The sequence below is a fragment of the Aethalodelphis obliquidens genome, unplaced genomic scaffold, assembly GCF_003676395.1.
Source record: "Aethalodelphis obliquidens isolate GAN/ISIS:26980383/991018 unplaced genomic scaffold, ASM367639v1 scaffold68, whole genome shotgun sequence".
NCBI classification, from domain to species: Eukaryota; Metazoa; Chordata; class Mammalia; order Artiodactyla; family Delphinidae; genus Aethalodelphis; species Aethalodelphis obliquidens.
The window spans coordinates 7,686,017-7,703,888 of NW_020838012.1; the positions used below are offsets into that span (position 1 = coordinate 7,686,017).

Here is a 17,872-nt window from a genome sequence, read left to right on the forward strand (position 1 = left end):
GGAATTGTAGTCTTCTCATCACCTGTTGGGCAAACTAGGGACCGTAGTCTCCATTTCTCAAAAGTTAATTTATAAAAATAAAGCTGTGGAAAAGAAGGCAAAATTCTTACCACAAAACTAGTTTCAACCTAGGTGCCAAAGACCCCTAGCCCCACAACTCCCGCCTGCGCCTCTGGGGGCCGGCGCACTTTGGCGTGACGTCACTTCCTGGAGCGGCGGCCCCGCCCAGCCCCGCTCTCCACCTAGCCGGGATCCTGCGCCCTGTGGCCCGGGCGGAGGCGGGCAGAGGCAGGGAGCAGCTGTTTTCTGGAAGGGGGGTCACGTGAGGCCTCTCGGTGTGGTGGGTGGAGACGGAAAGCTGCGGTTAAGGAGGGTCGGATTTAACCGTCCCAGGGAAGCGCGCCCGAGCTGGATCGCGGAGCGGACTAAGGTAGGGACCGGGCAGCGGGCGCTGTCCTGGGCGCTCGTGCAGTGACACCTGCGCCCCCGCGGTTGGCTGGCGGCGGGCCGGCTCCCCAGGAGGGTGGGCGTACGCCGCAGGAGCTCCAGGCCAACCTCAGGCCACCGCCAACTCCACCCGGCGTCTGGGAGGCGCTGGCTGCGCACCGGGCGGCGGAGGCGGGACCGTCTTGGGGCCCCAAGGAGGTCCGGGAGCTGTGAGTCTTGCCATCCACCGAGCCGAAGACCCTTGGCCTGATCAGACACCGACCAGACACTCCTGGGGTCGAGCTAAGCCCGGGCTTCTGCACTTTGCTCTCGCCACCGACTTCTCTCGCCCACCGTGTTGCTCAGGCTCGGGACACTTTACCTGCCCTTGGTTTTCCAGAGTAGCACTGAGATGTTCGTCCTCAGAGCATGTGGATGCCAAGGCAAAAGTGGAGACACTCTTAATGAGCCCAGTACGTTTTTCTAACGTTTGGGTAGCGCTCACGTCTTTACAAGGTAAATGGCTGTATTTGTCTGAGCGCCCCCCACGCCAGCCCTGCGGCCTCAGGTATTCATTCGAATGGCTGGAGGCGGGGCGACCTTACAGGCGGTGAGGAGGTTGAGATTTCAGACTTTTATTTACTTCTTTTTGGGGAGGCCATCTGGCGGAACCGAGGAGCGGTGAATCAGCAGCTCAAGTTTCCTGAATCTTTGATGATGGGGAGGGTAGCCCAGAGCCACGTGCTGGGTTAAAAATTTTATTTCAGCATCTGTCAGAGTCTGAGCGGCTTGTTTCCTACCTTTCTCACCAGTAGGGTTGCGTAGATGTAATTGGATAGGCAGACCTCTTGTTATGTGCCATTTCCCTGGTCTGTAGTTATCTCCATTTCTTAGTTTATTAGTTAACAACTTAGTGGTAAAGCTTTTTTCTTCGTATCATTACGAAATTATTCTGAGGCAAGATAAACTCGTCCTTTTGACAACAGAGCTTACCGAGTATGAGTTTTGAAGATTTGTTACATACCTGCACTTTATGGCGTAGCAGTATTAGTGATGATCTAGAAACTGAAGAATATTTAAACTTTTGTTCATTTAATCTTTTTGGACATAAGTTTAATGTTCTTTGGGGTTTATCTGACTAATGTAATTTGACTAAGTTTTTTTTAAAATCCATTTGATCCTGGGTTTAATAAATCGTTGCTTTAAGAACTGTTATTATTTATCTTACAAGGTGTCTAAGCTTCTGGCTCACTATCATTACTCAGCGTAATTGTTCAGTTTCACTAATTAAATCAGAAGGAAATATGAATAATTCTTCTCCCTTTCTTTCCTTCCCTTTACCCTTCCCTCCCTGTACTGTATTTAGTAGTGTCAGGATCGTAAGCAGAGAATAAAGTTTCTGGACGGTCTTTATCACTTTTCCTCTTTGCAACTCATATAGATGAGATCAGGTTACAATGGTCGTTATAGAAATCCATCACGAAGAAATAAAGTGGGTAAAAAAGGATCACGGTCAAGAAAAAGGGTGCGAATACTTCTGCTCTCCTTACCTTAAAAATGGGAGTTCTTAGAGATGACATTTTGGGATTAAAGGAAGAGGTTTGGGGCGTGTTTTCATTCCAAATAAAGTAATAGAGTGTCACAAAATTAAAAGAAATGGATATGAGCATTTTGGGTTTTTTTGGATAATGCTCCCGATTAAAGACTAATCTTTCTATATGTTCTTCTCATTTTTAGGTAGTGAATTCCTAAGAAGAAAATAATGGATTGCATATTACTAGTTCTCTAATTGTTTGAACTCAGAAGTGTGCAGGTTTGTTGCAAAAGCCAAAAGAAGATGGCAACTCCTTATGTCCCAGTTCCTATGCCAATAGGGAACTCTGCTTCCAGTTTTGCAACCAACAGAAACCAAAGAAGTTCTTCTTTTGGGAGTATCTCAACAAGCTCAAACTCTTCCAAAGGCCAGTTAGAAGACTCAAATATGGGTAATTTTAAACAGACAAGTGTACCTGATCAAATGGAAAGCACTTCATCTGTCTGTAGCAGTCCCCTCATTAGGACTAAATTTACAGGTGCAGATTCTTCCATTGAGTATTCTGCTAGACCAAGAGAAAGTGAAGAACAAAATCCTGAAACAGTGAATTTGGAAGATAGACCTTCTACACCTATTATCCTGGGTTATGAGGTGATGGAAGAAAGAGCTAAATTTACTGTGAGTATTGACTTCTGCGGTACATCAGTAGATGAAAAATTGATTAACCTGTGTTCTAAACTTGTGTTAAGTGATGTTAGCCTATACTTGTAATTTCTTGAACATAAAATTCAAATGGTTTATACCCCTTAAGTTGTCATGCCGTAGTGAACTTTTGCTTTACTTGAACGAATTTTCACAAACCAGTCACAGCTGTGAAACTAGCACACAAATCGAGAACAGACCATTACAACAGCCCAAAAGCCTCCCCCCATGCTCTCTGTCAGTCAATACCCACTCTCCTATTAGCCTAGATTAATTTTGCCTATTTTTGTACTTTATGTAAGTGGAATTATGGAGTATGTACTCTTGGGTGTGGTCTCTTCAGCATTACGTTTGTAAGATTCATCCTTGATTTTGCATGTAATTGTAGGCAGCTCATTTTTATTACTGATGCTGTTCCTTTATGTGAATATACTACAGTTTATCCATTCTACTGTTAAGGAGTGTTTAGATAATTTCCAGTTTGGGACTCTTACAAATACTACTGCTGTGAACCTTTTAGTACTTGTCACTCAGTAAACACATGAACTCATTTCTTTTTGATAGCTCCCTAGGAGTAAAATTGTTGAATCATCTGCCCAGCTTTAGAAGATACTGATGAACAATGTACCAGAGTGGTTGTACTAAGTTATACTCCTTTAAGTAGTGTATGAGAGTTCCAGTTACTCCACATCTTCCCCACATGTGGTATTTTTCTGTCTTTTTCATTTTAGCTATTCTAGTGGGTAGAATGATACCATATTGTGGTTTTAATTTGCATTTAAAACTTTTTTGGGGGCCATTTGGATATTCTCTTCTGAAGTGTCTGTTTGAGACCTTTGTTCATTTTTCTTTTAGAAAGCCTTTTCCACTTTGATTTGTAGTTTTCTATGCATTTTGGGCATAAGTCCTTTTTCAGAACGTGTATTGTGACTATCATCTCTCACTCTGTGGTTTGCCTTTGTTAATGGTGCATTTGATAATCAAGAGTTCTTAGTTTTAATATAGTCCAGTATATTAAATTTCTTTTATGCTTAGCACTTTTTAAAATCTGCCTCAGGCTTCCCTGGTGGCTCAGTGATTAGGAAAATGCCTGCCAATGCTGGGGACACGGGTTCGAGCCCTGGTCCAGGAAGATCCCACATGCCGCAGAACAACTAAACCCATGCGCCACAACTACTGAGCCTGTGAGCCACAACTACTGAAGCCCGTGCACCTAGAGCCCGTGCTCCGCAAAAAGAGAAGCCACCGCAATGAGAAGCCCGCACACTGCAACGAAGAGTAGCCCCCACTCGCCACAACTAGGGAAAGCCCACATACAGCAGCGAAGACCCAACACAGCCAAAAATAAATAAATAAAATAAATAAATTTATTAAAAATAAATAAAATAAAATCTGCCTCCTCTTAGGTTAAAAATATGTTGTCCTATGTTTTCTTCTAAAAGCTTTATTGTTGAACCTTTCACAGTTAGTTCTGTAAACCATCTGGAATTGCTTTTTTGTCCGTGGTGTGAGGTCAGGGTCAAGACACATTTTTTTTCTCCCTAAAGTCAAATTTTTACTGAAAAGACAACTCTTTCTCCTCTGCATTTACTCTGTTGCCTACGTCATAAGTCAGGTGACCATAAATGTATGGGTCTGATTCTGTGTTCCATTTTTCCCTGCTTTACCAATTCCACACTGTCTTGATTACTAAAGCCTGATGATAGTTTTGACATCTGGCAACTTAATTACTCTAGCTTTGCTGTTCCTCTTCAGGATGTCTTGGCCCTTTGCATTGGCATTGTATTGAATCTATCTAGGGAGAACTGACATATTTACAGTACTAAGTCTTTGAATCTATGAACCTAAGCCATTTATTTAAGTCTTTAACATTCTTTTAATAATATTTTGTAGTTGTAGATGTAGACGTCTTACATCTTTTGGTAAGATTTATTTCTGGGTATGGATGTCGTTTGAGGTTCTTGACATAATGTTTTCTATTTGTTCTTTGCTAGTTTATATATTTTGGTCTCATATGTTATTATATATTTATGCATCCAGTGACCTTGCTAAATTAAATTCATTTATAAACTTATTCTTTCAAACTGTTAGTTTGTTTTTTCTCTTGGATTTTCTTGAAGTAATGATTTCCTATTTATTTCAACATTTCATGCTGTAAATTTATGATAGTATGGAAGGACCACCAAAAAACAAGTACTGAAATAATTTATGAAGAGGCAGTCTTTAGAGTTCAAATATTGTAAGACTGATGATATGATGGGAAATCTGCATGGACCTGACTTTTTTGCGAGTGATTTTTTGGAAATTATAATAAATTGGTGGCTCGTTTCCTTACATTGACCTACCTTCCATACGAAGGAAGGAGCATTCATTGAGGTGACATGTGTGAAAAGTTCATAGGCAAATTGAAGGCAGTGATATATAAATATAAACTCTTTCAAGACAATACAGAGGAAGAAATAAGTGGCAAATATGAAATTAGTCATAGTCGTTTATTTGTTAATTTGACATTTTTGGAGTACCTGTTATGTGCCAGGCCCTCTTCCAGGTAATGTCGGGACAGCAACTCGACTGAGTGAATGAAAGATAGATAAGTATTTTTTTTTTTAATGCTAGTATGTCACATGGTGATAAGTGCTATAGGGAGGAATAAAAGAGGGGAAGGAAATGGAGAGTTTCTTGAAACTGGAGTTGCAATTTAAATAGCGTTGTCAGTCATGGCCTCACAGAAAAGAAGTTAGTACTAAAATGTTAGCGTGGGAATATCTGGGGGGAAAGCTTTCCAGACAGGTGGCATAACTACCAAGACCCTTGTGGCTGACAGGAGAATAAGTGATGGGAAGAGATGTACGAACTGAGGTAACAAGTAAAGGCAGGCGAGTGTGACACCCAGATCAAGTAGAGTACCTAGCCTTTATAAGGCCTTTAGATTTTACTCTGCATGAGATGGGAATCTTGAAAATGTTTTAAAAGGAAAAGTCAGATGATCTGACTTAATTTTTTTAAAGGCTCGCATGAGACTTTAAAATTGACTGCTGAATTGAGATTAGATTTTTGTGGGGGAAGATTAGAGGCAGGAGGCGGTTAGGTTCCTGCAGTAATCCGTGGGAGACATGATGGTGCCATGGACCAGGTGGTGGAAGAGGTCCTAAGAAGTGATCAGATTCTGGATATATTTTGAAGGTAGAGCCTTGGGACGTGGTAGATGGAGAAATCAAAGGTGATCCCGAAGTTTTTGGTCCAAACAATGTGAAGAATAGAGTTGCCATTTAACTAGATGGCAAATCTTGAGGGGAAGATCAGGATTTGTTTTGGGAAGTGCTAGGTTTGAGATGTTTGTTAGACATCAAAATGGAGATGTCAGGTATGTGTATGTGCATGTGAGTGTGTACACACATATATGTATTTTATATCTCTCTATATATATTCGGTATTGTGTTTAGGGTAGAAGTCTAAGCTGGAGTTACAAGCTTGGGAGTCTTAGGTTTGTAAAATAATTTTACCTTGGTATATTTCTTTAAATTGATCTCTTAACTGAAGAAAGTATTAGGACAAACTGGCAAGATCTTATATAGAGAGTGTCAAGCCTTTGAAAAGTGATTAAAAACAAAAAGTGACTAAGAGGGGTGGTGAGTCGGATCGGGAAAGAGTCATGAGGTGGACTTCTTTGGTAATGTTTTGTTTCTTGCTCTTGGTACTAGTTACATGGTGTGTGTACTCTGAAAATTCATTAAGTTATATACTTAAGATTTTGGCACTTTTCTGTATGTATCTTATGATTAGTGTATGCATCTATATTTGTTGTTGTTTACTTAAAACAGGGAGTACATAACAAGATAGACAGTACAAAGTAGTATATACTAAGTTTCAAATAAAGAGTAAAGACAATAACTGCTATTAGAACATAGAGGAGGCAATGATCCATACTGTCCATAAAGTTTTCATTGAAAGCACTACTTAAACAAGTAGAAAAGTAGGAGAGCTTTCTAGAAAAGATAAAATGAAAACCTCTTTGTTTTTCCTAGAGAAACAGGAGTGTTTAGGGACCACTGCAAAGAGTGGCTGTTAGAAAAGGGCTCATTTTTTAAAACAGGAAAATAAAGTTGGCATGTATTATGTATAGATAAACCTAATTATCATATGAAGTTGACTTGTATCATGCATCAGTTATTCATAGTCAAAAGTTTTGAAGTCAATTTAAATTAGTAACTCCTAAAAAGAATGTTTTCTTTGTATCCCCTTCGTGACTATTTTACATCAGGGCTGTCTGGAGACAGGGTATCCAAATAATTTTCTTCCTCACCTTTAAATGTAATAAAGATAAATTACTTATGTTTTACTTCAAAACAAAGGGATTCATCCTTACCCTTGCTGACTCCCTTCAAAGCTGAAAAAGAAGTCTGTAAGGGAGAAAAATCAAATGGTAAGGATGATCTACAGTCCCTAAATAATGAATTGTCTCTAGATCATCCAATAGGATTATGATATGAGTCATATTTGTAATTTAATACTTCCTAGTAGCCATGTTAAGAAAAAGTAAAAAGAAACTGGTGAAATTATATTTAGTAATGTATTTTGTTTAACCTAATATACTTAAAATATAATTTCAACATGTAACCAGTATATAATCATTTGAATGACATATTTTTACATCTTTTTTCATACTAAGTCTTTGAAATCTGGTCTGTATTACACTCACAGTACATGTCAATTTGGACTAGTCACATTTTGAGTGTTCTATAGCCACATGTGGTTAGAGTGGAGCTCTAGAGCTACAATTGAAAGTTACTGCACAGCAGACTTTAAGAAAAAAAGTTACTCTTTTTAAGAGAGTTTCACTCATTCGATAGATAGTTACTGAGTACTTTTCATATGTCATGTATATAGTTTAGCTCAAAACACTGTACCGAAAACTACCAGATGTTTCTCTGAGATTCTGTTATAAGTAGTACTTCCAAAATTATACTTATGAAAAATAGGATCTAGCTTTTTCTTATATGCTTTTTAAAATATTGACTTGCTTCAACCAAGTTTTTCTATTCAATAGCCTAGATAATTGTACATAATTATATAAATGTAAACTTTAATATGGGTATTTTTTACCTTGTATTTCAGCTTTGAAGATTAAAACATCATCTAATTTATTTGAAAACTTTGCTTGGCAGTTACTGAATTTAAAAATTAAGTTGACTGTATAAGACAAGATTTTTCAAAGTTTTTCCAAGCATGATTGATTCTTTTATTCATTTTAGAATATATTAGCATAAAATATATTTTGAAGGCTGATAAGTTTATTTATTATTAGTGTTCAGCAAAAAAGCATTTTGCCTCAAATATGTCAGTCATGTTTCTTAAGAAAAAATCTTGCTTTTGGTACCTACATTAGATTATTTGAACATTTGATGGTCTTTATTTCTGATATTTTTTACATATTGTTATGATCTGGGTTGTCAAATAAAAGTTTTTAAATTATTTGGTTTGAATTTTTAAGTATTTTTACATAAATATATTTTAAAACTCTCTGTTTCTCACTCTATCTGCATAGGTATATAAAATACTAGTAAAGAAGAGTCCAGAAGAAAGCTGGGTAGTTTTTAGAAGATACACTGACTTCTCTAGGCTTAATGATAAAGTAAGTACTTTAATAAATCTAAAACTGACTTTTCAGTTTTCAATTATTATCTGTTCCTGGAGTTCTGTTATATTTGTGTTTTTTCTTCCTTGTTAATTATTTGAGCGAAGTCAAGTCTTCGCTATTTCCAAACAAAATTGACTGTTTCATTTAACTGTAATAGTTCAAAGTCCCATCCCTACGCATAACTTCCTTTTATTGGAAACAAAAAATTATTTTTAATATTAAAAATGTGAAAACCTTAAAATTGGCAACAGAGTTATAAGTGATTATTTATATAATCTTGTGAGTTTGAAAAGATGTATATGTATAATAAGACCGCCTAAATCATATGACTACAAAAGAACAAGAAAGAAAAATTTAGCACATTGTGTTAGGTTTCTATTGCTGTATAACAAATTATCACAAACTGTGGCTTAAAACTTACCTGTTCATTATCTAGAGATTTGGAGTGCTCAGCTGGGTTTGCTGCTTAAGATCAAACAAGGTCAAAATCAAGCTGTTGGCTTGACTGGCCTCTTACCTGGAGGGTCTGGAAAAGGATCAGCTTCCAGTGTCATTCTGGTTGTTGGCAGAGTTTGGTTTCTCGTGGTTGTGAGACCAAGGTCCCTGTTTCCTTGCTAGTTGTCAGCCAAAAGTTGTTCTTGGCTCATAAAGACTGTTCTTCAGCCCTTGCACATGGCCCTTCCATCTTCAAAGTCAGGAAGAGATGGTCAAGTCCTTCTTGTGCTTTGAATATCTCTGACTTTGTCTTCTGTCACCAGCCAGGAAGAAACTTTTACCCTTATAGAACTCATGTGATAAGGTTAGGCGCACCTAGATAATTTTCCTATCTTAAGGTCAACTGAGTAGTAACCTTAATTGCATCTACAGAATCTTTTCCTGTGTAAAAACAAAACACAGAGGCAACACCAAGGGCAAAGGTCATAGGGCCATCTAGAATTCTGCCCACTGCACGTGTGAAATAGACAAAGACGATAATAATAAACCTCAGTATATTAAGTACCCTTAAAAATAAGTAACAAAAAAAAATAGAAAATTCAGCAAATGATATGAATGGGGTAATCCACAGAAGAAATATAAATGACCAATAAATTACTATCACAAGTACTCCAAGAAAAGAAAATTAAACAATTTTTCACCTGTCAAGTTGACAGGCTTTAAATGGTATTATCCATTGTTGGAAACATGAGTCTTCCTAGAGGACACCCTAAAGCTGAGCATAATTTTGACACAATCACATTTCTGGGATTTATCCTATATAATAAATTATGGATATGAGCAAGATTTAGCCCTAAGGATACTTATCATGATGCTTTATGTATTGTTGTTTTCTTTGTTCATGTTTTATTTTGTTTTTAATAGTTAAAAAATTAGAACTAACCTAAATTTCCAACACTAGGGAATTCATTGAGTTAATTGCAGTAAGAGTTCAGTAGAAAAACAGCAGCTGAGGCGTTCACAGAGCTGGAGGGAAATCAGGTGGGGCAGGTGGGGGTAATTGGTATTTAAGAAACCAAGAGAAAGAGCATTTTTCCAAAAGAAGCAAGTGATTTATGATACTTCTGAGAGGCCAAGTAAGCTGAACTTGGATAACAAATTATTCCCTAATTTTGACATATGTTTAGTAGAGGAAACTTTACTGGTCCTATTCTTTCCCATCTGCCACCTCCCCCCACCTTCTTCCTGGACACTCAGAACTTCTCAAGTTGGTATATTCTTAAAATGTTTGGTGGTGGGAAACTCCATTTATGTGACTTTGCAACTGCCCAGATGCCAAAAAGTTTCTACCATTTCTGAAAACCTCAGTTTGAATGAAAAGATAAAATATAAAATGCTAAACCATTTTAGCCTTAATTAAGGTATTGTTAAGATGACTTTTTGCAACATGTCAAAATACTTAAAAGTATTATTTCTAATATATTTCTACCATTATATGTAAATTTTATTTTCTGTTTCTGAGTTCTTCTTATATTCACGATTTTAAAACCTGTAATTCTTTACTTCTGTTTATTGTTTTTAATGATTAAACAAACAAGAAGACCAAAGTAATTGATGAGGTTACCAGATACTAAAGTGGAATTCTTAGCTTTCTTATGAAATTGTTATAATTTTTGTTCATACAGTTTCTAATAGTTTCAATTTTGAGCTATTTCATCCTTTATGCCTTCTTATTTTTCTTTTCAGGACTCAACTATTATTTAGTGTTTACGTCCCTTGGTCTCTCTAGATTCATCTTTATTGCCAAAATATTCATCTTAGGCAAGCTGAGATTTAGATAGCTCTTAAGCTTTTGAAGAAAGATGTTAGTAGAAGTTTAATTTAAATCTAGTAAATATCTCCTTGATACTCTGAGTTGGGCACTTAAAATTGATGTGTCTGTGTCAGTCTTCTAGGTACCAGAAAGAGCTCCACCCATCACCTGATTTTACTGGCAAGAATCAAAAATGTGTGTCAAGCACCAGCAGCCACACAGTTTAAATGGTAGTTATTATTTCTGTAATTGTTAAAAATAAAATAACATCTTAGGATCTTTCATTTTATAAAACCAATCATGAAGTATTTGTGAAATGAGAGTTCAGCACTGTGCTAGGAATTTGGTATTATATAGAAACTATATAGATCTGATTCTAACGTTGAAGAGTTTATGTTTTCCATTTATCTATACTAGGAGGAAAAAAATAGTCAATTGACAATATGAAAATTATTTAACATAGTTAAAATAACACTGTTTAGGAAGAAAATTTTCTATAGAACGCTAGTCTTTTTTTTATTCCTCTTTTTTTAATCTCCTGGGTTATAATCTGGCTTCAGCTTCTCTAGGAGTTTTTAAGAGCCTCTTCTGGGAAAGTCAGAGGGCAAAGTCATGAGCAAGATCTGGAACACATAGAGCTTTTCAGAGTTGAGGCATCTGGCAGGGTTGTAGGGCAGGCTGGTGATGAATAATTTGCAGAAATATGGCCATGAGAGTAGGGTTTTCTCTATATTCTACTTAAAAGCTCACTATTTTCTACTTCCAGGTTGCAGAGTAGGTCAAAGCTGAGTATTTCTGTGAGGTAAAATGGTTATTCTCAGTTGGTTCCACACAGCAGAGCATAGGCAAGGAGCAGAACCATTATCAGCTCACTGTCAAGACAAGCCAAGCTCATATGAAAATCTGGGCTAAGCTCAGCCAAGTATTTGATCCTCTCATTAAAAAGAAATTCAGTGGTAATCCTCAACATGTCTGTCTCTTGGGTCACACTGTCCTGAACTGTCCTGAACTGATTGACATCAGGCAGTTCATAAGTAGTGTCCTAAGTTTGCCTTTTACTGTCTTTCTGGGGATTTTTTCACTTTTTTCCTTTGTTGGACTTTATTTCCTTTATCTCATGTCTTCTTTCTTGAATTACTCTTTCCTTTTAGTAGAACTAATCCCCTAGTAGCTTCTTGAGGAAGATTACATGGGAAGTGATGTCTTTCAGACCCCACATGTCTCTAAATATTCTCATGCGGTTTTCATACTTGATTGAAATGTGGGCTAGGTATAGAATTATAGATTGGAATTTTTTTTTTCAGAATTTTGAAGACATTAAGCTATTTTCATCTCGCTTTTAGTGTTGAGTATTACCCTTGAGAAGCCCAAAGCTATTCTTGCTCCTGATCATTTGTATGTCACCTGCTTTTTTCTTCTTTGGAAGTCTGTTGAATCTTCTCTGTGTAATTAATCTGAAATTTCACAGTGACTTTTTGTAAAGTTCTTTTCTTCTATTATCTTGTACACTCTGTGGGCAACCCATGTGGTTCAGATCAGAAAAATGCTTTTGCACTGCTTTATTAATGAATTCCTCCCTTCTGTGTTGTCAGTTCCCTCTTTCTGTAACCTTTCTTGTAAAACAGGCATTTGGGCTGGTTCCAGATCTTTTCCTCCCCTTTCTTTAGTACCTTTTTCTTTTTTGCTATTTTGAAGGAGATTTCCTTATTTCTTTCTAAAACAACCTTTTTGTTCTCTGAATGTACCTGTTTTTGGTCATTTTATTCTTATTTCTTGAATGTAGTATCTTAATCCATTGAGTGTATTAGTGATTGTTTTTATTTGTATTTTTATTGTTTTTTTTCTCCTTGTGTTGTCTGTGTTCTCTGATTTACTTTTTTTCTGTTTGTCTTTGTCTTCCATGTTAAGTAATAGTGTGTAGTAATTCTTTCTGGTTGTCTAGTCATGATTAAAAGTTGGGTACTAAAAGCTGATTGGAATCTCTTACTCCGTGGGTGAGGCTTATGTTGACTTTAAGACTCACTGTGTAATGGGGAAGGTGGGCTGTGTTGGAGAACTTCTGATGTCAGGATCTTAAGGTCTTTCCTGTCGGATTGATCAGACTCTCCAGAGAAGTGTTTTCCAATCTGCTGCCTTGTGCTGCCAGTTTGTGAGCAATTTGAGGTCTCTGTAAGTATAAACCTGGTATAAATTTTTCTGCACTTTGGGTTTTCTTCACTCTCCTGAGTCAATTGCTACTCTCCTCTCTACTTTTTGGTTTCCAGTATGTTGTTTTATGGTTTTTTTTTTCCTCTTCACTATAGTTTTAGCAGGGCTGCAGAAAGAGAGAATTAGATGAGTGTACTCAGTTCTCCAACTTAATCCAAAAATTCTGTGCATTACTTTTTTAAAGGCTTTTTATGGAAACATCAAATGCCTATTAGGATGTCATTTCACAGGAAATTTATTAATGTTTAATTTAATGAAATATAAAAACTAGCCTTGGGCTTCCCTGGTGGCGCAGTGGTTGAGAGTCCGCCTGCCGATGCAGGGGACATGGGTTCGTGCTCCGGTCTGGGAAGATCCCACATGCCGTGGAGCGGCTGGGCCCGTGAGCCATGGCCGCTGAGCCTGCGCGTCCAGAGCCTGTGCTCTGCAACTGGAGAGGCCACAACAGTGAGAGGCCCACGTACCGCAAAAAAAAAACAAAAAAAACTAGCCTTTACTAAAGTTATTTCAAGCTAATGTATAGTTCCCAAATTGTCCTTTGTTCAAAATAAAGTTATTGAGTAAGCACTCATAATATAAACACTTTGTGAGGGCTCAATTGTGGAACAACTCACTCTTTTCTGAGGATTATTTTTTTAGGGGGAAAAAACCTAACCATGCATGTGGACATGTGTGACATTTAAATTTTAAAGCTTGAAATTAATAAAAAAGACTATTTTTATTTTCTCCTTATGGCTTTTATTACTTGCATTGCATACACAGTAAACGACCAGACTCCAAGGCCAAAATTATCTGTTTACATCTTGAAATCAAATCAGGGTTTTCAGGATAGAAATATAGACAGAATTTTTGTTTTATATTTTTATTTCGCATTTTACCCTGTGAATTTTCTCTTTTGCTAGTCTTTTTTCTTACATTGTGATATTTTGTCTTATATATAAGTATAGAAATTTGAACAGTACATGATTTCATCTCATTCATTTATTGAACATAGATTGTTGGCTGCTTGTAATGTAGCAGGCATTATGCTGAACATTGGGGGTGCAACTATGAATAAGACAGTCATTGCAATGTAAAATGATTCTAAGTCTTAGCTGTACTTTGGACTTCCCTGGAAAACTTTTTAAAATTACAATGCCCAGGCCATATCCCAACTAATTAAATGCAAATATATCAGAGATAGGACACAGTCATTAATACAAGATCCTCATTAATTATCCTCAGAAAAGGGAGCTGTTCTACAATAGAGCCCTCACAAAGTGTGTTATGAGTTCTTACTCAAAGTTCCTTGGGTGATTCCAACGTGCAACCAAGGTTTAGAAGACTGGTCTGGTAGAGGAGTCCAAAATTAAATAAACGTTACTTAATTTACATAGTGATAAATGTCATTTAAAAAACAGATTAATGATTTGAGAATGTGTGGCAGATTGTCTTTTCTAAAAATGTATGCAGCAATACTCTCAGTCCCATATGCTCTTCCAGAATCTTGCCACTGACTGTCAAGAAGTAGAATCTGTTTCCTCTCCCCCTTGAACGTGGGTGAGCTTGTGACTGATCTAACCAATAGAGGACAGTGGAACCGATGCTGTGGGATGATGAGGCTAGATCATAAGAAGCATACAGCTTCATCCTGGCTTTCTCTCTTGGGATGCTCCCCTTTGAAACCCAGACTTTATGCTGTGAGAAAGTCCAAGATACATGGAGAGGCCATGTTACGCTTGTGACAGACAGCCCCAGCTAATGTCTCAGCCAACAAGCAGCATGATCCAGTATAAACATGTGGGAACGAACTTCAGTGGCTTCCAGTTCCCAGCTTCAAGTTTCCAGCTGAGGTTCTAACTCATTGTGACAAAACAACCCATCCTCACCATTCCCTGTACGAATTACCAGCCCACAGAGTCCATGGCCTAATAAATGGTTATTTTACACCACTGAGTTTTGAGGTAACTTGTTATCCAGTTATAGTCACTTGATCAGAGTGTATAAAGGGAAATCCAACCTAGCTTAAAAGGTGGAAAAGTCTTTCCTAAGAAACTAAAATTTAAGCCAAATATGCAAAATTGATCATAAGCCAAACTGTAAAAGCTAAGACTACAAACATCTTAGGAAAAAACGTGGAAGAAAATTTTTGTAACCTTGGAGTGAGCAACGATTTCTTAGATAGTATCTAAAAAAGCATAAACCATAAAAGAGAAGTGGATGAATTAGGTAACATTAAATTTTTTTTAATGTGCTCTGTTAAGACGGTTAACATGAAAAATCAAGCCACAGTCTGGGAGAATATATTTGTCATACATATATCTGACAGAGGCTTTCCATCTAGAATATATAAAGAACTCTGACAACTTAAAAGACAAGTAACCCAGTTTTTTTAAAGCAGAGGTTCAGAAGATTTAAATAGATAATTCGCCAAAGAAGATATGCAGATCCAAGCACATGAGAAGATACTTAACACCATTTGTCAAGAGAGGAATGTAAATTAAAGCCACAATGAAATACTACTACACACCCACTGGAATGGCTGACATTAAAAAGACAGGCAGTGCCACGTGTTAGCAGGGACAGGGAGCAACTGTAACTCCTATGCATACACAACTGGTAGAAATCAAGAAATAAAACAACCAAGGCATAAAAAGCATAGCTGAATTTAATTCTTTTATTGTAAGCTTGTTATGTGAATAGTTTCACATAGTCAACAGGATAGATTTTGTAGAATTCATATAATTGAGTTGAACATTGTATCTTCTTTTTTCTTCTTTTTCAGTTAAAAGAGATGTTTCCAGGCTTTCGATTAGCACTTCCACCAAAACGCTGGTTTAAAGATAATTACAATGCCGACTTTTTAGAAGATAGACAATTAGGATTACAAGCATTTCTTCAAAATTTAGTAGCTCACAAGGACATTGCTAACTGGTATGTAACAAATTGAATAACAGATTATAAATGCATTCCAATAATTGGTTTAAATTAAAGAATAAATCTAGGACCATATATATTCAAGCACAGAAATATAAGGTAGGCGTGTTTATCTCTATTAAAGCACTAACTGTAATTTTATTGCCTTTTTTCAGCAAGGACATTATTTGGTGTTTGATTTATAGTAACACCTCCAAAAAGTCAGCAAAGTTGAAAATTCAGTGTGCCATATATTCAAACCACCCAGCTATAAACTTGATTTTAGAATTTTAGTAATAATTTAAACGGAGTGGCTCACATACTGGTAGATTTTTAGTTAAATAACACCATATAATTTTGATGATAATATTTATATGTCTCCAAAGTAATGCAAAAATATGAAAATTGTGAAGTCAGGTTAATTTATACAGAGGGTAAAGTGAAAATACCAGAAGTCATTAAAAAGGGAAAGAAAGGACCTATATGGGGTTTTCGTATCTGAATATATTTACAAGAAAATTACTATATGATTTAATATCATCTGGGTATTTAATTTTGGAACTTACATTATCAGATAAATTAGAACCATTTTGAAAAAAATTACAGAGCATTTATAAAGAAGCAATAGCATATTCTATGGACACCTGTGTCTGTAACTATCTTTAGCAATTTTTCACATAAGAATGGAAAACAAATAAGAAAACTGCCCTTACTTTTTTCACCCTTTTTTCTTAGTCTTTCTTTTATGTATATCCCCATATATTACACATGTACTATGCATATACATCTTGCTTCTTTTTTTTAAATTTAATTTAATTTTTTTATACAGCAGGTTCTTATTAGTTACCCATTTTATACCTATTAGTGTATACATGTCAATCTAAATCTCCCAATTCATCCCACTACCACCACCCGCCCCCCGCCAGTTTCCCCCTTGGTGTCGCTACATTTGTTCTCTACATCTGTGTCTATTTCTGCCCTGCAAACCGGTTCATCGGTACCATTTTTCTAGGTTCCACATATATGCATTAATATACGTTATTTGTTTTTCTCTTTCTGACTTATTTCACTCTGTATGACAGTCTCTGGATCCATCCATATCTCTACAAATGACCCAATTTTGTTCCTTTTTATGGCTGAGTAATATTCCATTGTATATATGAACCACATCTTCTTTATCCATTCATCTGTCGATGATCATTTAGGTTGCTTCCATGTCCTGGCTATTGTAAATAGTGCTGCAATGAACACTGGGGTGCATGTGTCTTTTTGAATTATGGTTTTCTCTGGGTATATGCCCAGTAGTGGGATTGCTGGGTCATATGGTAATTCTATTTTTAGATTTTTAAGGAACCTCCATACTCTTCTCCATAGTGTCTGTATCAGTTTACATTTCCACCAACAGTGCAGGAGGATTCCCTTTTCTCCACACCCTCTCCAGCTTTTGTTTTTTGTAGATTTTCTGATGATGCCCATTCTAACTGGTCTGAGGTGATACCTCATTGTAGTTTTCTTTTGCATTTCTCTAATAATTAGTGATGTTGAGCAGCTTTTCATGTGTCTCTTGGCCATCTGTATGTTTTCTTTGGAGAAATGTCTATTTAGGTCTTCTGCGCATTTTTTGATTGGGTTGTTTGTTTTTTGGTTATTGAGCTGCATGAGCTGTTTATATATTTTGAAGATTAATCCTTTGTCCGTTGATTTGTTTGCAAATATTTTCTCCCATTCTGTGGGTTGTTTTTTCGTCTTGTTTATGGTTTCCTTGGCTGTGCAAAGCTTTGAAGTTTCATTAGGTCCCATTTGTTTATTTTTGTTTTTATTTCCATTACTCTAGGAAGTGGATCAAGAAGGATCTTGCTGTGATTTATGTCCAAGAGTGTTCTTCCTATGTTTTCCTCTAAGAGTTTTATAGTGTCCGGTCTTACATTTAGGTCTCTAATCCATTTTAAGTTTATTTTTGTGTATGGTGTTAGGGAGTGTTCTAATTTCATTCTCTTACATGTAGCTGTCCAATTTTCCCAGCATCACTTTTTTTTTTTTTTTTTTTTTTGCGGTACACGGGCCTCTCACTGTCGTGGCCTCTCCCGTTGCGGAGCACAGTCTCCGGACGCGGAGGCTCAATGGCCATGGCTCACAGGCCCAGCCGCTCCACGGCATGTGGGATCTTCCTGGACCGGGGCACGAACCCTCGTCCCCTGCATCGGCAGGCAGACTCGCAAAC

At 37.0% G+C, this 17,872-nt stretch overlaps 1 protein-coding gene across 3 annotated transcripts in view; it reads left to right on the forward strand.

Moving 5' to 3' along the window:
• The first annotated feature begins 284 nt into the window (after positions 1-284).
• The window catches only part of SNX16 (sorting nexin 16), a 36,174-nt gene continuing 18,586 nt past the window's right edge, over positions 285-17,872 (forward strand). The window contains exons 1-5 of one of the 3 annotated variants that reach the window (XM_027089715.1): positions 285-430; positions 2,164-2,411; positions 2,499-2,638; positions 8,208-8,294; positions 15,521-15,669. In XM_027089715.1, coding sequence (XP_026945516.1) covers positions 2,264-2,411; positions 2,499-2,638; positions 8,208-8,294; positions 15,521-15,669 — 524 coding nt within the window. In that variant the 5' untranslated portion in view covers positions 285-430; positions 2,164-2,263. Of the gene's footprint in view, positions 943-2,163; positions 2,639-8,207; positions 8,295-15,520; positions 15,670-17,872 lie in introns of all 3 variants that reach the window. The other 2 variants (XM_027089714.1, XM_027089712.1) reach the window with 2 other exon arrangements.